The following is a 24,872-nucleotide window of genomic DNA, read 5'->3' on the forward strand; positions in this document are numbered from 1 at the left end:
ACAGAGGCTTGTCGTGCAGGAAAGGTCAGGTCCAGGTGCTGCCAATTCCTTCTAACAGCTTGAGTAAAAAGCCTGTCTTTGGAAAACCGAGTTTCCCAGTGTAAAGCCAAACTGAAGTCTTACAGTAAGCTGGTTTAGAGTGACACGAGGGCTCTGTTTGGGTTGTAGCTCTAGAGCTGCTGGCCCTGCCCCTGCGTTACCCAGGGCTGGCGGCTGCTATTTGCTTCATAGGAGCCTGACGCTGTCCTGCCAGTTCGTGGTTTCGGTTTCGCTGCAGCAGATCCTGGCTGGGGAGGGAGCAGTTTGCCCAGTTGGATTTCCTCTTTAAAAACAAACAAACAAACAAAAAAACCCCCCACAACCCCAAACAAAAAAACCCCACCCCACACAAACGCTTCACGATAGCGTAGTTTCCCACCTACAAAAAAGGCATCCTGTTACGAAGGAGCAATACATGACCCTCCACAGCTTCTCATGCTCTTGCGTGGCACAGAAACTTAATTTTAAGTATACACAGAATACGCTACTTGCTATGCCATTCACCTTTAATACACAACTCATTCACAAGAGAGGAAAGCGCGGAGACTTAGCTCTGGACTGGCAGTAAGTCACAGCAGACAGCCCTCATCTCAGATGACCAAAGCTCCTAGATATGCTAACCCAGAACTCACACACCGAACCACCGCGCCGCACTCAGACGAAGGAAATCAAGAGTTCTTTCTTCTGGGCCTGGACAAATAGGGATAGGATTAAACAGGAGAAATGAACATGCTTAACTGCAATAATCATGCTGGTAACACAGAAAAAAACCCCTCATTCTGAAAGAAAAAATGGCATACCATTATTTGCATTAAAGCCAAAACCTCTCCCTTGGTTTCACCCAACCATGGCTAGAAGTAGTTTTTATGGAGCAAAACGTATCATCAAGCTACTAAAAATATCAGGGAATTTACCAGAATAGCTTAGTAAATGCCTTTTTAAAAAGGTAGGCGATTCCTTCCCAGTGGCCCATTTTACTCAAATAAGCCACAGAAAAATTGTATAAAAAGATTTATTGAAATTCATCAATGACAAACAGACATAAAACTCAAAGTTTGGCTCTTCTGGGAAAAAAAAAAAAAACTGTTGCAAATGTATTTATACAGATGAAATATTGACTAGGAAATACAAGTCACTTCTAAAGCTATTTTAAAGAGGGATATGAAAGTAAAACTGTACATTCACTAGGTATTTTCAGTCATTTTACTGACTTCCACTAGGTAAGAAAATACAATTTTGTATTAGTATCTCGTGCTTGAGTGTATGAAAAGAAACCTCCTACCCTACATGCTGAACTGCCTCCTGTATTCAGGTTTGTAAAAATTTTCAAAGTATATAGCACAAGTGGAAGTAGTTTCTCATCACTTAAAATTGACTAGGTGTTATATATTACAGACCAAAATAGTACACACCTTATTTAAAAGGGTTGAAACATTTTTTTATTACAATTGTCAAATTCATTTCACTAGTAACTCAGGAATTAGGAACACTTTTTATATATATTTATATATATATTTAAATGCCTGCCATTTTCAGTGTATTGGCTATACCCTAGCCAAAAAAACCCAAAAACAAACAGAAAGGAAAACACACAACACACAGGGCAGGGAAGGGTGGGGAGGGGAGGATTGCAAATTCACCCCACAAACCAGATCCAAAGGAACACCCCAAAAAAACCCCAACAAAAACATTTGGTCACTATTTACAAACAGCAAAATAAAAGGTACCTACAAAAGCCAGGAAAGCATTGGCTGAAAATGGCAGTCATTCACGGACAGGCAACAAAGAAATCACTTTATCAATATGCCATTCTCACACCTGTTGCTGTGGAGGGATGCTTTGCCTGGATTCGCAGCATCCCCCAAAAAATGCTTACCATGTATTTAGTGACTGGCAGCGGTGGAAAAATCCCAACAACCAACGCTATTCAGCTGTCTGAGAACAGAGTATGTGTATTTGGGGTATCATCCAATGATCTTAAACTTTTTTGTCTTTTTTGTGTTGTTTTTTTTTTTTTTTTTAAAAGATGTCAAACTATCCACTCCAATAATAAGAAACAAATTACCACTTGGTTTATACTTACTATTGCAGTTACAGGGACTAAGAGAGGGACAAAAAGAAAAATATTTAAAATGAATAGGAGGAGGAGTGGCAGTAAAAATAGTATTTTATTCCCTTGCCCACCCAGTCTGCTTCTCCCTCTCGTTCCCACAGCAACATTACAATCAGAAAAAAAAAAAAAGAAAAAAAAAAAGAAAAAAAAAGGTTGGGGGTTTGGGAAGGGGAAATACAGGGTAAAAACAGTCAAATCACAATAGGAAATTTTCAAAATAGGTTATTCAGTTTAGTCGTCTTCATCCCCTTCGTCTTCAGGTTCTCGTTTTCTCTTCTGTCCCCGTTCTTCATCTAGAAAATAAAACACAACTTGAATGATATGAGTGCTCCCTCACGCTGCTGAGAAGTTGAACAAGTTCAACAAGCTTCTACTTTGGCAACTGGCTTGCTATCAAAGGAGCAGGAATACAAACATGAGCTTTTCTAGAAAACGGTATTTTACTTTTTTAAAAAAATATTATTATGATTTTAATCTCTAGCAAAAACTGGATTACTGCCATACCGGGCTCTTCTTCATCTTCATCGTCATCTACCTCACCATCGTTGTAGCCTTCTTCATCCTCCTAGATTTAAAAAAAAAAAAAAAGGATTAAAAAAGCTGATTTCAGTGCAGGACCTTTCACAATTTGGCAATATTCAACAGCATTTTACAACAGAGAGAAAGTCCTTGAAGCATCTTAAACAAAAACCAAACAAAAAGGCAGACACTTCCCACGCACTTATATAAGTGCAGTTTTTTGCTACAGTATAACTGGACTCTGGCCCAAGTTTCAATGCAGAAAATCACAAGCAATCACAGCAACCACTTCTAGCTTCAAGTCTTCACTGAGAAAATGGTTTTATACTTCACGCTGGTATGTCACTGCGAATTTTGTTATGATGTCCTGAGTTTAGTAAAATTTGATGACTTGAGTAGGAGAAGGCGCATGTTCTAGGGTCAAAGAGAGTTAAAACACAAACAGACATCTCCAGAGCCTGAGGAGCTGCTGTTGGTTTTGAGAAGCGGCTGACCAACCGTTCAGGAGTGGCACTTAAGTGTCTAAGACTGTTTGGCCAGAGGACAGATAATACGACCTCCTACAGTCAAATTTTAGCCCCATTCCCAGCGGTTCGGCTAACAGCAAAGTCTCAGCAGACTATGACTGGCTCAGCACACCCTACACACAGGAGCCAGACTGCACTAAGAATTGAAGCATCCTGAAGAATCACAAGGTACATGCCCAAGGAGGAACCTTGCTCCGAGAGCACAGGGTGAGTAATTCATGTACCACGCTCTCATCTCTACGGAGGCTGTAACCCCAGCCCTTCAAAGGCCCCACAAACTAGGTCTGCAGACGTTCCTGATAGTATTTTTGACATCAGCCCAATAAACAGAGCGATTTCATGTCAATGGTCACTAGGTGGCAGCTGGCTCATAGACAGGCATGCCTCAAAGCCACCCCCCCCCACCCCCCCCTGCTGTGATGCTTCTCAAGTAAAAAAGAAAGCACACACTTCAAGTACTAAAAGCCTCCAATATTTGGTGCATTTCTTGCCCAATTAATCCCAGTTAGAGAATGTTCACTCCACACCTGCTATTAACTGCATAAATCCTTACCTCCTCTTCTCCGCTCACATCCTCCTCTTCTCCTTCCTCCTCTTCCTCCTCATCTTCTTCATCTTCTACTACCTGAGCATCATCATCATACTCCTCTTCTATACAAACAAGATTAACCACTCAGACATTTAAAGTTTACTTTTTTCCAACACTGCCACCCGAGATGTGACCTCCGACCGACACAAGGAGCAAACTGGAAGCACTGCTTAAGGGCAGTACAGAATTCAAGGCAGCTCTCCAGCTGCTAGACAGGGCTAGACGTAGTCCTGTGCCTCTTTAGCCTAGTGACAGGGTAGTGTGGCAGCTGCACCCATGGTCTGGGCTGCTCTAAGGCTGCAGGGGCCTTGACAGTAAGTCACGGCAGCCTTGGGACTGCTTTGGCTTCCGCTGCTTCAGTTCTCCCTACCAATATGCGTTTTCGAGCCCCTGGGACACTTGCAGTTCTTCATCTGCAAGCGTCCATCTGCTCCCACCAGGGACAGAGCAGAATTTTACAAGCCAGCCATGCACCGGGAACCCTCCCCAAGGGACACCCCTCGCCTTTATACCGCCAGAGCAATACAAAAGGGTCACACACGATCCGTCTTACAGGTTTGCAATCTCTTTTCAAGAGGAAAGAGATTAAATGCAACTAGCCCAAGCAACAAACCAGAAAGTGTTTTTCCATGCTGCAGGAATGGTGTTTTGGAGCTTTTTCATGCATTTGAATGCAGGCCCAGACTTGCGCTCTGATGAGGAGAATCTGTCCCTGCCGAACCCGGCTGAATGCACCCCTCTGCCAGGCGCTGCTGCAGCACACACCCCTCTCACCAGAGCTCACATTCCGCACTCGAGGGAAAAGTGCAAGTCCAGCTATTCTGCTTTTGCTGTGCAGCTGGGTTTGAAGAGTCTAGCAAATTCCCCCAACTCAGCCGGATACTCATCCGACTGGTACACTGATGCCTCCGACTGCAGTCTGCCGGGGAGGCAGAACGGCACCTACAGCACAGTGGGACCCACCGTGCATTTTCCTAACATTAAAACGTTGCTTGCTGCTTCATTAGTGCTTTTCAGAGCTTGCCCCCGACAGACTTCAATACACACGCTCTCCTCTCTTCTGCTTGATCCCAACTAGTTCATTTTGTCCTCACGGAGCAGCTACAAACTCCTATTAATGCCCTGGCTCCTTTACTTAGTTCCTTGACTCAGCTACTTTTTTCTATGCCCACTCTGGTTCTCCACCCTACCCTTTTCCATCAGGCTCTACGCAACTGCTCATACTTCCCTGATCACATGGTTCCTGAAAAACTGCAGCGTGTGCATGCCATCCTTTCTTACCCATTTCTCCCTATGTCCTCATCCCCTGGGGTTTACTGCTCCCTGAACTCTCTCTGTGCCTTACTCCTTTCTCCTGGCTCCTTTCTTCTACCACCCTTTCACTCCCCACCTTTCACTAGAGATGAGACTGAGAAAGTAGCTCTTTCAGGCCCTGCCCATCTCCTTCCCCCTGTTCTTTCAGAGGACACCGAGGTACTTCTGCTTTACATCAGCCGGAAAGAGCTGCTGAGGACACCCTTCTCCTGCCAACAAGTCAGAGCTGGAAGCAAAATGTACCACGCAGCACATCAATCTTACAACTTACGTACACCAAGTAGCACAAATTCACATACCATCTTCATCTTCCTCCTCGTCGTCTAAGCCCTCCACGTAGCCCTCTGCATCAGAGTCCGGTGCTTCTTTGTCATCCCGATCTTTCACTAGAGATAAGACTGAGAAAGTAGCTCTTTCAGGCCCTGCCCATCTCCTTTCCCCTCGTTCCTTCAGAGGACACTGAGGTACTTCTCCTTTACATCAGTCAGGAAGGAGCTGCTGAGAACACCCTTCTCTTGCCAACAAGTCAGAGCTGGAAGCAAAATGTACTAGGCAGCATATCGATCTTTTAACTTACGTACACCAAGTAGCACAAATTCACATACCATCTTCATCTTCCTCCTCGTCGTCTAAGCCCTCCACGTAGCCCTCTGCATCAGAGTCCGGTGCTTCTTTGTCATCCCGATCGTAGCCATCGAGGTATGTGAGTTGCGGGAGGAGCTTGAATACGTTTTCTCTATAATCGTTCAAGTTGGTTACCTCGCAATTGAAAAGATCTAGACTCTTCAGGTTTTCTAACTTTTTCTGCAAAGAAAGAAAAGTCTCTGAAGTTCAGTGTTACAGTAATTCTCTGCAGAGCAGAGAATGCAACAGCAGCCAGACTTAATGTGCTCAAGAGCTTCTCATGACGAAAGGGTCATTTTGGTCTCTGCCTACTAAATTGGCATGGAACAGAAATCGGCAATCCCTGGCCATTGCTGCTTTGGTATCCGAGAGTGGAAGATGTTCTCTCTCAAGTTCAGCATCTTGCAAGCAGAAGACTGAAGTTGGGAAAGAGGTAATGTCCAAAATCACACATGCTGTGAGGGGCCAAGCCAAGAATAAATATTAATGCAGTCAGTTATCCCTAAAGCACAAGGCAAGATATTGGAGCCAGCAGTCATGTACATTTAAACTACTACTTTCAGTGGAAGAAGAAACAGACCATTCTTTGGACACAAGAATTTTGCTAAGAGAGATTTTAAAAATTTCATTGATTATACCTTAGCCTTTGGAAAAATGCAAAAAGGCTTAGAAATTGAACAGGAATTCAATTCCTGTTTTTAATTTCTTTTTTTCTGGCGGAGGAGGTCTGTATTGCCCACAGCACCTCGAAGTACTAACAATAAAAGCACAAGCAGTTGAGGATTTGTATCACGTCTTATGAAGTATCTCCCTTCTGGAGTTTAGCATTTAGAGCGACGGTGGCATCAGGAAAACAATAAGCCTGAAACTGGGAGCAGTTACAAACCTCTCTCTCATCTGTTTGCTACATGAGTTTAACTGCTCTGCTCTCCCCTTCTGCTGGGGGAAAGGAGATCCAAGATGGACTCATCTGAGAACTGCTCCTTGAGACATTTCAAGAGCAAGTATTTGGGAAATGAGCATGAGCTGAAACTCTTCATTTCTGGAGAGCAAAGGGCGCACAAACAAAAAACTAGAAAATAGCACCACCAGAATTAACATTTGGGTGCTTTTTGGAACTGCAACCCGACAAACTTGAACTCAGCACTTGAAATAAGAAGTATAATGACCATGAGCAGGAGAGGTAATGGAAACCAGCAGGAACGAGCTGGAAGCTCAGCGACCTCTGCCCAGCTGCAGCAAGCAAGCCCAGTACAGTGGCAGAGGGTGCTGCAGCTGGCCCCTACCCCCACCAGCAGACACTGCACCCCTGGGTGGAAGCGGTGGCTGGTGATTTTAGACCCAAGGCTTCAGGGAAAACACACCAAGCTCAGGCAGAGTGTCTGGGAGACAGACCTGCAGCCCACACCACTGTGGAAAGCCGCGGTGCTTGCCGCAGCGCCCACGGGGAGAGCCCATTCCCGGCGGAGCAGCAGCCGCTAGAGGGAAGCAGCCGCTCACGCTGCCGGCACAGCCCCGGGGCAGGCCGGCGAGATAGCCCGGGGCCAGGCCTCCGAGAGCGCCCGGGGCCAGGCTGAGCCCCACAGCCACCTGCCCGGAGAGATAAGCACCGAAGACTCTCCACTGCAAGAGGCTTCGGACCTTCCAAGCCCGAAATGCCTCTGCTCATCACAAAATGGGGTTTGGTTTCACCCCGTACCGTGTCAACTTACCAGAGGTTCTATTGTACCGAGATCTTTTATTTTGTTGCCGCTTAGATTTAGATGCGTGAGGTTCGGACACTTTTCTGCCAACACTTCCAGTCCTCCTGAGATTCTGTTGTCGCTTAGCTCGAGCTAGAAGGCACATAAACATCTTGAGTTTTTAGTGCAAACATGTATCACAAAGCAGTTTGGTCAGCTAAATTACGTTTTTATACAAACAATTTTACACGTGCAGTACAGTGCAAAGAGGGAGGGATATGGCACAGGACATTTTATTTACCTTCTTAAGTTTGTTTAACTTTGGTAAGTTTGCAACTGAGGTTAAGCCTACGTTGATTGTACTTAAGAATTCCAGCTCTTCAAACTCATCTGTGAGGCCTTCGATTTTGCCTTCGTATGACCTACAGTTGTCAAGAACGAGTTCTTTAACCTGGAAAGAGAACAATGCACGATGTGCATAAGATGTTTGGCATGGAGGATAAAGATTTCACTCATAAGCAAAGGATGACACAGATCAGGCAAAAATGAAAGGTATTCCAGTGAAGCGGCAAGTATGTGAAAGGTTATTTTCAGTGTCTGACCCCTACTTGTGCTGGGATGGTTAGCAGCATTTCAGAAACACAGATATTTGGCTGTGCTTCAACTGCCCACCTTTGTGTTGTTCTATAAACAATGTAAACGGCTCAAAAACATCAATCCTGGCTTAACTGATTTGGTTACTAGAAGAGGCATCATCTTTGGTAAATGCAAGCAATAACCATTCTAAAAAACTCGAAAACAATCTATTTAAACTAACCTACAACTTTGACACTGTACAACTCGTGTGCTATTACAACGCATCATCAGTTGTTAAAATAGCTTCTCTCTGCATGCAAAAATTATTCGAGCTTTTCAAGCGTGGAGAGATCACCGTCTGCTCAGACACTCCTGAAACCTGAAGTAGGTACTGGTGATCTTAAACTAGGTCTTGCTGGAGTCTACCCTCACCCCTCCTCATTACAGTAGCTTGATGGTACTTTAGGAAAAGAGATCCATGGAGGCAACTCCTTTCTTGGGGAATTACAAGGGATGTGTCGGATGATGCTGGCAGGGGAGGGTCAGTGAGCGCAGCTGCTGCTGCAGCAGCGTAGCCCTTATCTTCCCAGTCCTGTTGCAGCAGGGAGGCTCGGAGAGAGAGGTGAAGATAATGTCCCCGTGGGCCTGAGCAGCACAGCACCCGCCTGACAGCCAAAGCCGGGCAGCCCCACGGGTGTGTACGGCAAGTCACAGGCTGCCGGGTTTTGTTGGGCATTTTAAATAGAGCACCGCTCTTTTTGCAGGTGCTATCTTCAACAGACACTAAACAACAGCATCAATGCAAGAGAGCCCCTAAATATGCCCCACCCTGAATAAAACCACTCCTTTTTACCCTAAAGCCAGATCAGCTTTACGGGAGTCAAGTCACTTAGCAGCTAACGTGAGTTTTCCTGGGCCCTGGGGAAGCTCTGCGACCGAGGAGCGTGACTCCACAGGAAGGGCCCACCCATTCCGGGAACATCCATTTTCACACTGACAGAATTTCTGGGGGTTATTTCTCCCCTATAAAACACCCAGGAAAACCCATCCTTCGGCACGCACTGCAGACCCCATCCTGGGCCTGAGGTTTGCTTACAGGTTTGGAAAGGGAGTGGGTGCTGCTTTACGCTGAGGAAGGGGTAAAACAAGTCTGCAAGAGTGGCGTACGCAGAAACATGAAGCAACTCTTCAGTTCACACCAAGGACAGTTAATATGCAAATATTTAATTTTCTTAATTTTTTTATTACTGTAATCCCGCTGCACAGAGAAGACTCCTATGTAGTTTTATAGCTCCAAATAACATCCCTAGATTTCTAATTAAATCCCAGGCACTGAAGTCAATAGGGAAGTCCGCCCAAAGCAACACGGGAGTACAAGTGATTCATTGAGAGTAGGAGGATCAGCATTAGACAGGAAATACATTTTCCAGGACTCTACAATTTTCCTAGAAGAATTATGATAGAGAATGACCACACAAAAGTCTTCCAGAAGAATTTTAGGCTGGTTAAAAGAAACCAAAGATCAAGCCAGATGCTCCTGACCCCACATACATCTATTCCGCTGGGGGGGGATGGACCCCAAACCCCAGAAACAAACTACAAAAAACCCTCTTTGCTTAGCAATTTTGACAGCAGGAAAACCATTTTAAAGGCAAACATGTGTATCTTCTTACTGTAAGAGTAGTTAAGTATCAGGATCCTCCAGTGAGATACAGAGTTTTCTGTCATCTGCTTCACACACACACAGAGCTCCCGCCAAAAAAAAAAACCAAAAAAAAGGGGAAAAAAAGAAGTAAAATAAAAGCAGGTCCACCCCAAACCCAGCCCGTACAGCAGCTGTATTTCCCCCTATCTGTGTCCTTGCTCACCAGCACGAGGCCCCTGCCTGCCCCATTATCTCCCTTGGCCAGCGAGGTGGCTCATCCAAGACAGCACCCACCTACAGACACATGTCGGAGCCAGGAGGGCAAAGGAGAGCGCAGGGTGCCAACCGCGCCACGCTGGTGCACAGCTGGAGAGCCCGGAGGTCTTTTTTTGCCTTGTCCTCTTTGCAAAGTAAGTTTGGAAGAGCACACATAGGAAAATGAAGCAAGGCAGGAGGGAGTTCAGGGAGGGAAAATGCTTGCAGCTGCAGCAGCCAGCACAGTTTAGGGTCAGCTCTGGCTTTGAGCTATGCAGCAGACCAAAGCCATGGAGCGAAGCAGCACCTAAACCTCACGCTGAGAAAGAAACAGCATCTGCCCTCACCCCAGGAGGTGGGACATCCATCCCTTCATCCTCCTCAAGGGCAGGATGGAGGAGAGGCAAATGGGGAATCGGACAAAGCTTCCTCGGGGGTAAAGAGGAGATTTGAGGAGGAGGCTGGAAATAGCTGCATGGATGCAGAAGAAAAACCCTGTAATACAGCGGCAGAGGAGCCAACTGGCTCCCACTTTTAGTTTGCTCTTTTCAGAGCAAGACTGCTGTTTCCTCTCTACCTTTCAGAAAACTTTGTTTGATACAGAACTGCAATGCTCTCTTCTTCGCTGCACGCAGTACCAAGACACTGGGCAAACGTACAGTCAAAACAGCTCCACGGGGAAGCTATCATGAGATAAAACCGGCCAGGTGTTCAAGTGGTAGAAAGCTTGGTGGAATCGAAGAGCTCGTTTAGGAAACAGCAGAGCACAAGCTCCTAACGCTCCAGAAGCGCAACTGCAGCACTGTAATGTCAGTGCTTATGTGGTCAGAGGTATCCTGACACACTGAATCGCTTCTGAAAGAACGTGACTCCACTAAATAAAATTCAAGCCAACATGAAGATGGCTTTACGTTCTAGGAGATTTAAGAATCCTGTAGAAAATACATGTGTGCAAACGGAGGATGAATTGGGCTGATGGGGCTTCTCCCAAATTCACTGCCATCTGCATGCTCACGGCTGCATCGTACCCAACTCTCTTGCATATAGTACGAGCAGTAGAAACTACCGCCAGCTTATACAGCTTTCACAAGTATTAAAATTACCCGCAGCTATTTGCCCATAGCCTCTCGGCCTACAGTCTGTCACATGCCACTCCCCTCCCCTTCCACTCTGACTTGCCATCTCCTCCTTAAGAACTCGCTGTCGTGCAGTTAACCGGCGAGGCAGCGCCGTCCCCCCCGGGAGAGGGCACTGCTCTCCAAGGCCCCTCTGGGTTATTAATGGGGCACTTCTCCAACGCGCGGGCTGCTGCACAGAGGTCTCTTCTCAAACCTTAGCCCCCTTATGAGGGTGCTGGGCCTCATCCAGGCACACTACAGCTTTGACAGCTAGTGAGCACATAACTGTGTCAGTACGCAGAGAGGGAGAAGCGGAAAGGTGACCTTAGTAAAGCTACGTTCCATCTAAAACAGCTCACTACCACAAAAGTATGACAGAAGGACTAAAAACCTATTCCTTGTTTGTTTTTCAGAAGTCTTTGTAATCTTAAGGAAAATTTCAGCTCCTGAATCACTCTCCAAACATCTACTGAACTTCCCTGAAAACGCACAGTAAGACCAGAATTTTTACATCTCTTTCCTCATATTCTGTCACCAAAACACAGAATAAACCTTTGCCTGATGTAAGCAGCCTGGGCGAGCACCCTTTCTGAGCCCTGTTATATACCTGAACGAGATGAGTGGGCCTCAGCTGTTCTGAACCAATTTAGTTGGATCACACTGCAGTCTCTGTAATATTACAGACATGTAGACAAGCAGTCAGAATTAGGGAGGACAATCTGAATGAACTTGTTTGGAGACACAGGCTAAGGGAATAAGTGCCCTCAGCTAATTCATGTTTAGCTACATCGAAGACAAGATGATTCAACTCACAGAATATAGGGTCAACCTTATCACTGTCTATGCCACAACGCATAAGCAAATCAAAGCACTAACTGGAGTAAGTACTAATACAAGTAAGTACTAGTACAAGACAGACAACATGAGCTGTACTTATCTTTCCTCCCTCTCCCAAAAAACTGCTACATAGTGAGAAAGAGCGGAAGAGCAACATGCCACAGGTAACCAACCACCACAGATAACACCGCAATACTTACCTAAACAGCTAAGAAAGCACCCGCAGGTGAATGTCTAGCAGAAAACCTAACAAGCAGGTGGCTAGGCTGCTTCCCGTAGTACATAACCATGTCCCCGATAGCATTTACGATAAGGCACCATCAGGTGCTTGGGCAGGGATATTCCGCATCGTACAGCTTCAGCTGCCGAGCGTTTCTCCCCCAGCCTGCCCTTCTGCCTCGTCCTCTGCCTTCCCGGGGTGGCTGAGGGCTCTGCTGCACCTCTCCTCCATTCAGCGGGTGCCATCTGCTCGAGCAGGTGCTTCCTGGTTGTCCACGTACTTCTGCTCGAGCGTTGCTCTGTGGTTTGCTGGTACCAGTCCTTAGTTTTCCGCAGTCACACATAAGCAAGCAGATTGCTGCTTCTCCAGCAAACTCTTCAGACCAGACGCCTTGGACCTGTCCTCCTGTGGTCATCCCAGCTTCTATTTCTGATCGTCCCAGACGCTTTCAGCACATGACATCACATCTCTGTTAATGCATGCTGCGCTGTTAACTGTGGATTACTGCATCCCCTATCTCTCTTCATGACATCACACTCCACATTACTGCCTGCTTGATAACCAGGGACTCTTATCTGTTTCCTAGTATGGTTACTGCATTAAGCTGTGCTCCCAAACATGTGTATGGTATCCTTAATATAGCCATGGGGTGTACTGTGAGACTCCAACCAATTTCTAGGGTAAGTACAGGCAACCACGTGTAAACAGCCACTGGATTTCATGGGAGTCATCACAAGTGACATCTGGGACTCACTCGCTGTGCACGGTACCCCTGCCTCCCTTTCCCACTGCAGGCTGTCCCTCTGAAAGGGACTGTACTCTCGAGTTATCAACACGTACACAATCAATAGAATATAATTACACACAAACTATTAAGCCGCATATGCTATCACCTTAACGTTTAATCCACATTTCCATTCTAATGGGTAAAAAGGCAAAGTCTCTACTTCAGGAAGCCCACAACCCATGGGCAGGGAGATCCATGAACTTGGGACTAAGTTCCCGAACACCCATCTGCAATTGAAGGTTTAACAAGGTGACAGAAGGACACAGTCGTGAATATGAGCTTTGCAAGATAAAAGGCAAATTTACAAGTACAAATACCATTCTGCTGGCTTTACACGCAGAAACAGCAAAGGCTGTAACATCTCATTTTCAGCACAATGGACCAGGTGCTTTTGAAGTGTATGTTGCATATGGTACCCCTAGGACAGGAATATCCCGCTATGTAGCGTTTTTAATCGAAAAAAAAGCAGGTAAAGATGAGGGTGTTAACTCTGTCTTGCACTGCTCCTTACTAAACAATCCAGGGGAGCACTGATAGAAGTCCTTTGCACCTCTTAACCCAGCGGAAATTTCATTTGGAGGAGGGCAGAGCCGTTGGAAGAAGGGAGGAGAGAGCAAGGGAAGCCTGCTGTGGTACGTGGAAGCAAAGTCCAAATTACTTTTGAAAGCAGAGACAGTTTTATTCTCCCTCAGATGCATCAACATTTCTTCAAGACACCTGGGTTTCTGTCTTTGGGGTTTTTTTGGTCTCAAAAGCCTGGATAGTCCATTCAAAGCTCTGCATCGCTGAGACTGCCAAGGGTTGTGTCCTTCTAGTTCTTGCACTGTATTCTAGATCTGTACTCACGCAGATTTGGGGATCCTTCAGCAGAAATGGATCTCCTTAGGTTTCTATTCCACTTGATTTGTGCAGCAAAGTTTAAGAGAAGCCAGCCCTCCAAAGTCACGACGTTCTCATTTGCTGGGGAAGGCATGGGTTTGACAAGGCTCACGATAATGGGCAAGAGGAGTCGTCTCGCAAGCGGCCCATCGTTCATGCTTAGCTCCACAGTGATGGTAAGCATATGAGGTTCCCCATGCTCAATTTTGCAAGCTTCCCCCAAGATACTACTGGAATGAGTGAAACATTGCATAATTTCCATTTCAGATATTATTTGAAACATGACTGGGCCAAAAAATGCTTAAACAAACAGCCTACTTAATACCTTGGGCTAATGAAGCTGCTCTGACGGCTCAAAGACGCGACGTAACTTCTGCTCTAAGGTGGTCACCAAAATGTAACCAACCTGAAGAGCTCTTTTTTTTTTTTTTTTTTTAAAACGAAGATAGCACCACATGCCATTTGCCACCTGCGTTCAAGACAGATCTTCAGCCACGTCAGTGCCACCTGTGATATAAACACACAGCAGAGCCAGGCTACACCAAGTTCAGCTCCTGGTGGAAAACAGTGAGAGACAGAGGAGCGCAGAATAATCTCTAGCTCAAATTAGAGCAGCTACTGGGCTGCTGTATGTCAATTAAGACGCACCTCAAGAGCTGTTCAGCCCTTCCAGGCTTGCCAGAGCGCTGCCCGTTCAGCCTGTGCCCCCTCCTACCTCTGGCATGCTGCCCACAGGCAGGAAGGCAGGCAGGGACAGGAGGCAGGTGCCGTGGCACCGACTGCGCTGGCTTGGTGCCACGGGGGAGTCCCCTTCAGCGGGGCAATCCTCAGCTGCTCCTTTTGGGCATCGCCTGGTGGAGATGCTCGGGGATGAGGATCTAGCCACAAACAGAATTAAATTTAAAGTTTGAATTCATAAAACAGAATTAACAGGGAGGGGAAAATTCCAATAGCGTTGGCATCCTCTTCCTCCCCCAAGATACACAAGTAAAAAGCAAACCAGAATAAAGCTCACAAACACCAACCGCAGGTGACAACAATAAAGTCTTTTTCCTTGCCAAACCAACATGTGATTTTGGATTTTGATACATCCCTTCAAGCCTTTGTTATGAGTATCTGAGATGAGATAAATAGATTTAACTCACTTGCAGTACACGTCTTAAACTAGTTGGCCAACGACTATTTACCTTGCACATGCTCTAGTCATTACTGTATTGGGCAAAGAATCTGCAAATCCCGGGGCAGCGAGAAATGCTGCGCAGAAAACGGCCACGTAACATAAACCACTTCCCTTGAGATAGGGGCAAGATATCTAGCAGCCAGAGTACTTGAGAATTGTATTAGCAGAGGCAGTGACTGACAGCTGGGAAGGGACTGGATGGGATTAATGCGTATACCTTGTAATTTTGAGCAGTGCTCCATTACCACCATTACAGACACCGGGTACAAGCGCAGAGCCTCACCGCAGAGCCAGGCGCCTGTCAGGACTTCAAAGCAGCTCAGGCTCAAGTTTACAGGATTTCCCCCAGGCTGAAGTTTACAGTATTTCCCCCAGGCGCGTTTCCCACGCGTGAACAAAGGCATCCCTTCCACCAGCACTCCGCAACTGGCCCCTTCAATACCGAGCAATTCGCAACTGCTGAACGAAACCAGCTTCCAGCACAGCCTGGTTCAACGGCAACCCGCTCCACTTCTAACTCTTTTGCCTATTTTATACCCATTCAACAAAGCTGGAACTCCAAGTTCTTCCAACGAGGTCATGTGAAACTACTACCGGACCTCAAAATTAATCTAGGGTTTCTCCAAATGATGCAACCCCATCAAACTTTCATATTTGAATTCCTCTTCTGCATCTCTTTCTCGGAAACACCCACCAATACTGTTAAAACACTTCAGTAGAGGGTTTTAGAAGCCCAAAATTGAACTTTGAGCATCATGCCGATAGAGTTTTGGTGCCCCTCACATTTTTCACTACAAGCACCAATATGCAAGGACATGCACGGATCCCGATGCTGCCGTCTTTGAATGACAATGCCACCATTCTCATACGGGTTTACTCTGTGTTTTTAAGCTATACCCTAGCAAACACTTTGTATTTAATTTAGTTGATCCAACAATCACGTGATGAAGAAACTCGGATTTACTCCAGATGAGGGTGCAACCAAGGAATTACATGAAAACATTAGCTTAGGGACCAAGAACGATCCAGTGACAGCACGGGCATCTCTGTGGACACCTGTCACAGTCCGGACTCAAGCAGCTTCTTAAATCGCTGTACCCAAGTTCAAAGTGATGCAATAAAATAGCAGTTTAAGGCCACCTTTTCAACTCCCCTCAAGCTGGGCTCTGTTGTTGTTAAAGGATGAGCACAGGTAGTGCCCTCTCCTTGCTGACCACTCGTTATGTATGGGGGACCCTGCATCACCCCTACCCCAGCAAAAGGGAAGGAGCAGGGGAGGACCGACAGGACATTTTTGTTGTTTTGTTTGTTTGGTTGTTGTTGTGTGTGTTGGTTTTTTATGTTTAAATCAAAGCTGCTCTGTGTTCAGAGACAGCTTAAGGCTGCTTGCACAGCTCAGAAAAAAACCTGGCTCAGTATCAATACATTTACTTTTTCTACCCTCTAATATTTTACATAGCTGTGCTATAAACCCTGAGAGCAATACATATGGCTCCAACTAATTTTATGTCCCTTTGCCCTGTTCTACGAGAAACTAAAGGTCCACGTGAAATACATCAGTGGCAGAAGGGTGAAGAGTCTTGGCAATTCTGACTACGTTTTACACTCGTATCTCATTACGAGGCTTCTCCAGTACTAAAAAGCTTCAAGAAAGAATAATCTACCCTTGTCTTTCTCAAAAAACACCCCCCAACCAAGAAACCCCATGAGTCACATAAATATACTTTCACACATTTACAAGGGTCAGTATAGCCATATGCATAAGCAACACACTAATTAGTAAGTCGAGAACACACTTGAGGGACACGGAAAGCTGTTTCATTCAAAAGCATATAGCTAGCGTTTGGTTTTGTTTCTACTGTTAGCAGCATAACTCTGTAAAAACTCCAAATATTTCTTTAGACAGACTGTTTCAAATACGTAAATTCCTTGATCTTTGCATTAAAGGCTTTTTAATATTCACATTAGTGTTGCTCGCTTCTCCCTTTTCTACCGACGGTATCGCATACCGGCAGAGCACTTCGCTCTGCTCCTGGCTGGGGTGGGTGACCTCGCACAGGTCACTTCAGCTCCACGCCTCAGCTTCTCTCTATTTGAGAAACAGAGTGCCTGACACCACGTCCAAAGCGCTTTTCCTTCACTGCCAACCATTATTAAATAAAACTGACGCAAACCAGAAGATTGCATCGCTCCTTTAATTTGAAAATTCTTCAGTTGGAAATTTTCAGCATTTAGCTGAACCGCTTAGTTTGTTCAGTTGCACGTACTCCGAATTGCCCTCAGCAACAAAGGATGGATGTGGAGACATACATAAAAAAGAAACACTGCATTTAAATTAAGACTAATTTTAAGAGCTGCATATTTAATACGGAAAGCAGTCTCTGAAGATGTCAGCTGCTACAGAATGCACTGGCAAATCATACTTGCAAAAGATAAGCTTTTCCTAGCTTTTTTAATGGCTTTGAAGGGAAAGTGTTCAATAAACCGAGTCGATGGATGAGTGAGTGCTCCAATATCGCGCACAACTTTTACACAGTGGCGTAAAGGCAAACCACTAAGGCTTTTTTTTTTTCTTTTTGGAAATATTTCAAAGGTCATGCATACATGTGCAAGGGCTTCAGGACTGATTTTAGCAACCTAGTCAAAAAATACAGACTACATATTTACTAGCTGTTTTGTCTGAAGGATGGCAGAGCAAGAGAGAAGACAGGAAAAAAATTATATGCAGAACAAGTCCAGCAGTGTCACATAAATAGCTGAGAAGTGTCCATCACTCCAAAGCACAACAAAAACATCACTGCTCTCTATTCCCATTTGAGACTTGCACCTCACTGCGGACACACAGGGTTTGGTTCATTGAGCTGAGCTGTTTGTCAGTCAAGGCTGCTGAAAGCCATCAGGCGCTCCACAAATGGCAAGCCCACCCGGGCGGGTGGCAAGGAGAGGACCTCCCTTCCCGGCACCCCAGGCGAGTCCTGCTCCCCCCCCGACAGGGTGCTGGGATCCCAGAGGTGCCTGCGATTCCAGCATGCAAATCAGAACTACTCCCGTAACCTTCCCTTACTTTTAATTAATTCAAAAAACTTTCAAGATGGAGCAGCCACGTGTGTTTCACAGGTCCGGTTCTTCATTTTCAGACTTCTCCCACTTACCAATACCTGTACCTTTACGGCAGGAGGATGGGGAGAGTAATCCACAGAATGAATGAAACGGGAAGCCTCAGTCAACATCAGCCTTATGGGATGTAAATACTTAAGAAAACAGCCACTGATACTTGTGCCACCATTCAATGTACATTTAAAGAGGCATCACTGATGTAGATAACATGGTCTTTTCAAATATTGTATCTTTTACTGTAGTTAAAAGTCCTAAACCCCAGCATGTGATTAGTGGTACCTTGAAACATTCAGGAGGTTTTGGTGTAGAGTAGAACAGCAGAAAGGTATATTCTATTTATTGATATATAACACACAAATCCTGCTGCAAGGATGGATTATAATAGCTAGGCTTAACCCTAGAAGGTTTGTATTAAGAAGTTTTGGGTTTTTTCCTCCCCCCCCCCGCCTTGTTTCAACAACTTGCTTCATTTCGCAGGCAGGACAAGAACCCTTGTTTCTTCAGGAGATGTGTTTCTTGATGGACTACAACACAATTACATCAACTAAAACCCAGCTATTTCTCTTAATACATTTTTATCAAAGCAGTGTTTGGACATGCACCTGAATCATACAAAAAATTTTGTAACTGTGACTGCACTTTACATATTGCTGGTCAAAAAGGAATTCTCAAGAGTTGAGGGTTAAAAAAAGTAAAAATCTACCATTGCCGCTTTCTAGCAGCATCACAGAGAAATGGGAAAATTAGGCAACCAGTTTTAGATCCATACCGGTGTTTTTCAGTTCTATATTCATAGTTCCTTTCCTGTGCTTAAAACTTGGTCCAGGTTAAGAGAGGAGAATTTGCCAAATAATTCCCTGGTCAGCCCATTAGTCAGCTGTGAAACTAGTCTGAATTTCAGTGAGGACAGCTCATATGTACACCCATCCTCCAGCCTGATTTTTGTGGGCTGCAGTCCTTCCAAGCCGAGCATCCATCCATCCATCCACCCGATAGGATACTCATTTTAGAGGCTTGCATCTGGGAATTCAGAGCCATGAGAACCAGCTGTTATACAAACTTGGGAAGTTTGCAAAAAAAAACGGCTACTTCTTTGTACATTTACACCCTGCTGTCAGTTACAAGAAGTGGTTAAGTGATACAAGTCCGCAAAAATCCATGATAATCTGCACACGCCACACAGAGTATGTACGTGCTGATCTCATGCCTCCCCAGATACAACCGTATCCCACTCTGTTTCAGACCTAGAGTACATCCCCTTCCCCCTTTGACGTTGTTCAGCCTGTGGAAAGTAAAAAAGTATGTATCTGCACCCGTATGTAAGACCAAAATGGTTTTTTAAATGCAGGTCTTTAAAGTGACACGTGTCACTTTAAACTCTTTACTGTTATTGCAAGTACCACAACAAGGAACTAGCTTGGGGAAAAGAGCCTTTTTATTTATATTCTTCATTTGAAAGAACACTTTGTATAGATGCTTGCACCGTATTTCCCCTCAGTGTTAAAATCTACAGAAAACCAGCCAAAGAAGTTTTAACGTGCAACACAGAGTTAGAAGAACTGTAAGAAATACTCAATGTTACAGTCAGTATTTTATCACTGTCACAATTTTGAGCTGATAAAGCACTAAATCCTCAGACTAAATGAACTGGCATGGTAGCGCTAAACCAGAGGGGATGAGGTTTGTGCATAATTTCAAAAACCCACCTCCGTGTCACACGGCTGAGAAGAGCCTTAGCGCTGAGCTTGTTTCACAGTCTTTGCATTTTACTAATGAGTTTACGATGGGAACAGGACAAGAATGCCACAAACATGCCTGGGGCCAGCACCCCCTCTGCGAGGTCAGTAGTTACATCACTATCAGCTGACGGTTCTGGAGGAAACCCATGTAAAATAATTGTACCTGGCCCATTTCTAGCAGGCAGTTAATTATAATAGAAAACCACGTTGGTAAGATAAGCAAAGTGACAAAGGCTACAGCAAGTGCACTACCGTAAGTGACCATTAAATGTTAATGGGATAAAAAGTTGATGCATCTGGGCAGAAAGTAGATGCACAAGCTCAACTCTGGCTGTACAACACACACAAAAAAACCCCCAAATTTCAAGCACCAAAACCCCAGACCTCTCACCAACACTGAATTCATACAAAGACGGAGGGAGAATTAAAAAAAAAAAAAAAAAAAAGAAAAAAACCCATAACAAAAAAGAGGCTGAGGAAGAAAAGTAAGAAATAGCTCCTATACAATCCACTTCAGGACATTTATATGATGTTTTATTAGTCAACACGAAACCTTACAGGAATATATGACTTAACAGCTCGAAGTAGCTAGCTCAGTTGCACAACAGCACACAGTATTCTACACAAGAACCGTATTAGCCAGATCAAACTATAAAGTATCAATACAGGCTCAGAAAGAACCACAACACCTTATCAACATCCTCTTATCTAACTTTGATTTACAGAAAGTTTTGATCCTGTATGCTCTGGGAACAGGATATATTAAATACGTACCGCAGAATTTAAGCGCAGATAGGGCAGAAGCTCCAAAACAAGTATATTCACAGTTATTTTCACCGAGATTTATTTACATTACACTTAGAAGTTTGGAAATAACGATCCCCCACAGAAGGAGAAATACTGCCTATCTATCAAAGCAGAGACTAACGAAAACAATTTGCAGAACCATCCTGTTCATGCCCAAAGACTTACTAAAATCCATAAATAAATGACATTGGCATTAGAATTGCTTCTGACCCCCAGTTGCAAGTATTCTACCTAAAGCACTAGCTGGATTTAGCTAATTTTAATAGGTATTTTAGAGAAACAGACTTCAAACCATTCACTTAATTCTCCACGACACAAAAGCACATGCACGCATCTGTAATCAATGGCTGTACAAAGCGGACTCTAAACAGAACTGCATTCCCAAATGGCATCTTGCTCCCCCTTTGTACAAAACCAGAGAGATTTGGCTTTATAACGGAGGTGATCACCTTCGCTACCTTGGGAGGACTGATACACGTTAACTCGTCAACAGAGTTAAAGGCTAGCAGGGAAAAAGCAGAAGTGGCAGGTTAAATAAGCCTTATTTTACAACGAACTGCTGTTGACTTCTGAGTTACTGGGGAACAGCGAACCCCCACCAGATCAGAGCTCTCTCAACTTGCTTTGGCGTAAGCCAGAACAGAGCGAAAACTGAACAAAATCCAAGCGTGGAGGGAAAAAAAGAAGTCCAGTTTATACCTAACAGGCTAGGTCAAGTCTTTCAACGGCAGGTCTGTGTTTAAAATGGTGAATAAGCCTCCAGCAGTCGGAGCGATGGACAATTCGACTGAAACGAGGGAAAAGAAGGGCCAAAAAAGAATAAATAAAAAAAAAAAAAAAGGAGCCCCAAAAGCAGAGACCTACCTTCCCGCAGGGCCCTGCCCAGGAAGAAGGCGTATTCCCAGCGCCGCGCTCCCTGCCCGGGGATGGGGCTGCAGGGGCACCCCCGGCCCCGCTCCCGCCCGGGCGGGCGCTGCCGGCGCGGGGCGGGGCGGGCAGGTGCGGCGGCGGCGGCGCTGCCGGCCCGGTGCGGCCCGGTCCCCGCGGCAGGCCGGGGGCGGGAAGGCGGCCTCCCCCTGCCCCACAGCGGCCCCCGCGGGATTAAATAATTAAAAATAATAATGGGGGGGGACGACGACACGACGACGGCGCCTTTTTACCCTCCTGGCTCGTTCCGCTGCGGTCGTCACGAGCCTCCTCCCGCCCCGCGCTCGGCGACGGCGGCGACAAAATGGCAGCCCCGGCGGCTGGCAGTCATGTCGGAGAGGGCGCCCGGGCGCCCCTCCGCCGCCGCCGCCCGGCCCCGCCGCCGCAGCCGCAGTGCCGGCGGGAAGGCCCCCTCCGCCAACGCCTCATGTCGCACTTCCACACACCGCCGCTACCCCCGGCCTGCCCAGAGCGGGAGCCGGCGGCGGGCGGGCCGCGGCGGCGGGGCTCCCCTCACGGCCCGGCGCTGAGGGCCCGGCGGGGCGGGCAGGACCGGGCCGCCGCCCGCGTCCGGCCGTTCCCTCCGCCGCAGCTGAGGAGGAGGAGGAGGAGGAGGAAGAGGAGGAGGGGGGGGGAAGAAAAAAACATGGCGCCGCGTCCTACTTGCGGTGTGGCGCTGCCAGCGCGGGGCCGGGAAGGGCTCGGCGGGGCGGGGGGGGCGCTCGGCGGCCGGCCCCGCTCGCCTCATTGTGCCCCCCGCGCCCGAACAATGAGCCCCCGCGGGCCGCGCCGGGCCGGGCCGGGCCTCGCCTCACCGCCCGCCGGGGACGGCGGCGTGTGCCGTGGCGGGAGCCCTCCTCCCCACCCCCCCCCCCCGCCCCGTCCTCCTCGCCCAGGAGTTTTTAAACTTTAAAGAGCAGGTTACATCGACCTGCCCGCCTTTGTCCCTCGGACACCGCGCTCGGCCACCGAAAAGCCGCGGGGCCGCGTCCCGCCGCCTTGCCTCCACCCTCCCCTCAGCGCCCCCCGGAGAGGTACGTTCCCCCCTTCTTCCCCTTCCCGTTCCCCTCCCGCGGCGGGGCCGGGGCACACCTCGCCCTCCCCGGCCATTATGCAAGGGCCCGGCCGCGGGCCCCGCCGGGGGATGGCGGGGCGGGGAGGGGAGGGGGCTTCCCCGCCGCTGCCCTCAGCCTCCCCGCGCCCCGAGTTCGCGCCCCGCCGGAGCGGGCTGGGGGCCCCGCCTGCCTCGGGCACCCCCCGGCCGCCGACTCTTTTGGGCTGGGTTTTTCGGTGGTTTTTTTTTTTTTTTTTTGTCCTGACAAAGTTTCCCCCCCTCTCGTTTATTCCGCGAGACGCGGAACAACAACCTGAAGTCCGGCCCCGGGGGAAAGGGGGTGGGGGGGGAGAAAAACACGCACACGCACACATCCAGCCTTTTTGTGCGTGTGTGGGGATGGAGGGGGTGGAGAGTGCGTTTATTTCTTGCAATATTTTTTTTATTCAACGCTCGCGCTACCGGCGGCGATACCCGATCGCCAAAAACGCTAAGCATTGGTTTAAAATTCTTTTCTTTTATCTTCTCAGCATCTGGAGAGAGGGAGAGAGAGAGAAAGGGCGCGTTCATGAGGACTACAAAGTTACAAATATGGCTCCCCAGTCTCTCTTGCCTGATCACTGCAAAGAAATGAAGACGCACTTTAAACTAAACCATTTCCAACTCACTCGCAGTCCCTGCCTGCCTCTCCCTGCCCAGCACCCACTACAAATATTTGCGAACTAAACACGCCAAGCGCGGAGCACCAACTTATTTTTATTTAACGCACGGCGAGCCCCCCTCGAAGGCATCGCACGCCGGCGGACTCGGGAGCAGCCTCTAGTTGTTCCCCCCCCCCCCCCCCAAGACGGTAACGCGTGCGCCCTCCGGGCACCCCCAAATTGGGGGGCACAGCCACACACACACACAGGTAGGCACCTCAAGGGCAGCGGCGGCGGCGGCCGCCCCCCCGCCGCCGCCGCCGCCGCCCCCCCGACCCCGCGCGCGGTTGGGATGCACCCCCCCAAAAAAAAAAATAAATGTGGGATGGATTTTTATTATTATTATTATTAATTTTTTTTTTTTTTTTGCATTGCTTACATCTGAGGGCGTCCTGTTCCGCAGCTCTAAGTGGATCCTTTTCTTCATGTCCATGTCCGTGGCTGGCGGGAGTCGCTCGCTGTCCCCGGCTCCGCTCGCGCAGTGGCACCGATGGAGACCCCCCCAAAGCCAGCGCGGTGAGGGACTTTGAGGGCTCAACCAGCTCCGCTCGGAATCCCGAGCCCCAGCACCGCGGCGAACACTAACCTGATAACTGCGGAGGCGGGCGCTCCCGGGGGCTCCGGCGTGATTGACGTCCGTCCGCGCCAATGGCGGCGCCGCAGCGCGAGGCCGGAGCCAATGGGGCGGGCAAGGGGCGGTGGAAGCCAATGGGGGAGCGGCGCAGCCGGCCAGGGGGACAGCCCGGCTGGGAGCGGAGGATCATTCCGTGCTGGTGGCTGATGGGGAAGGAGCGGCGGCGGCTCCGCGGTGGGGATGGGGTGCGCTCTGCCTTTCCGCCCCCCTCCCCGCTCGCCGCTCCGCTCCCCCGCCTGCCGCCGGATCCTGGGGGAGGCGCCGAGGCGCGGGGCGGGGAGCGGCGCTAGAGCCGGAGCCGCCCGGGCAGGGGAGCGCAGCCAGGAGGGAGGGAAAGGTGCGGAGCGGGGCGGCTGAGGGGCGGCGGAGCGCGAGGAATGGCGCGCGGGCCGCCGGCGGCGGGGGGGCGGGAAGAGCGCGAGGCGGGAGGCGGGGGGGGGGGGCGGGCGGACCGGCGCGCGAGGGAGGGGCGCCGATCTCCTCGGCGGCGGCGCCGGCCGTGAGGGGAGGCGAAGCCGCCCTTGCTCTGCCGGGGCGCCCCGCCGGCCCCGGCCCGCCCCGAGCGGGGTCCCCGCGGCAGGACCCGGCGGGAGAGCGCGTAGGGGGTCGGTGCCGCTTGTGCCGGGCGGGGCGAGGCGGGGGCTTGGTCAGCGCGGGGTATTACCGCTCGGGGTCCCCCCCCGCTTTGGGTGAAGGGGCTGCTGAGGGCTCTGGGCAGAGAGAGGGAGGACAGGGCGGCGTTGCTTGTGCGGAGAAATCCCGGGTCGGTCGATTCTTTCTCTGGAGCTTCTCCGAAGATGCTTGTAGCTGCTCTGAATGTATGTAAGTGCCACCAGAAGCCTTGCAGTCTCGGGAGCCTGCTCTTGCTGTTACTCCCGTCCGGTTATTGGATGAAGCGGTGGGGCAGGGCCTGTGGTGCCAATAGGAGGTAGATTCTCCTGTATCTTTTGCCAGGCAGACCTGTGAAATGAGGTGCCAGGTAGGTCCTG

General features: G+C 48.3%; 1 protein-coding gene and 1 long non-coding RNA gene across 7 annotated transcripts in view; one reads left to right on the forward strand and one right to left on the reverse strand.

Moving 5' to 3' along the window:
* Positions 1 to 1,088: 1,088 nt before the first annotated feature.
* ANP32A (acidic nuclear phosphoprotein 32 family member A) lies at positions 1,089 to 23,818 on the reverse strand. Of its 5 annotated transcripts, none has more exons than XM_059823773.1 (8): positions 23,629 to 23,818; positions 7,709 to 7,858; positions 7,438 to 7,560; positions 5,707 to 5,905; positions 5,401 to 5,481; positions 3,752 to 3,816; positions 2,657 to 2,714; positions 1,089 to 2,445 (listed from the first exon to the last, which is right to left on the reverse strand). In XM_059823773.1, the coding sequence occupies exons 1-8, from the start codon at positions 23,680 to 23,682 to the stop codon at positions 2,384 to 2,386; spliced, it is 792 nt and encodes a 263-aa protein (XP_059679756.1). In that variant the 5' UTR covers positions 23,683 to 23,818; the 3' UTR covers positions 1,089 to 2,383. The 5 variants fall into 5 exon arrangements, with proteins under 5 accessions (XP_059679756.1, XP_059679755.1, XP_059679754.1 ...); XM_059823772.1 differs by having other exon boundaries at positions 2,657 to 2,717; positions 3,752 to 3,849; positions 5,401 to 5,487; XM_059823771.1 differs by having other exon boundaries at positions 2,657 to 2,717; positions 3,752 to 3,849; positions 5,401 to 5,499.
* The window catches only part of LOC132317988 (uncharacterized), a 32,621-nt gene continuing 31,482 nt past the window's right edge, over positions 23,734 to 24,872 (forward strand). For both annotated transcript variants that reach the window (XR_009484263.1, XR_009484262.1), the window contains exon 1: positions 23,734 to 23,765. This is a non-coding gene — a long non-coding RNA (uncharacterized LOC132317988). The remainder of the gene's footprint in view (positions 23,766 to 24,872) is intronic.

This window comes from Gavia stellata, chromosome 13 (assembly GCF_030936135.1).
Source record: "Gavia stellata isolate bGavSte3 chromosome 13, bGavSte3.hap2, whole genome shotgun sequence".
Taxonomy (NCBI): Eukaryota; Metazoa; Chordata; class Aves; order Gaviiformes; family Gaviidae; genus Gavia; species Gavia stellata.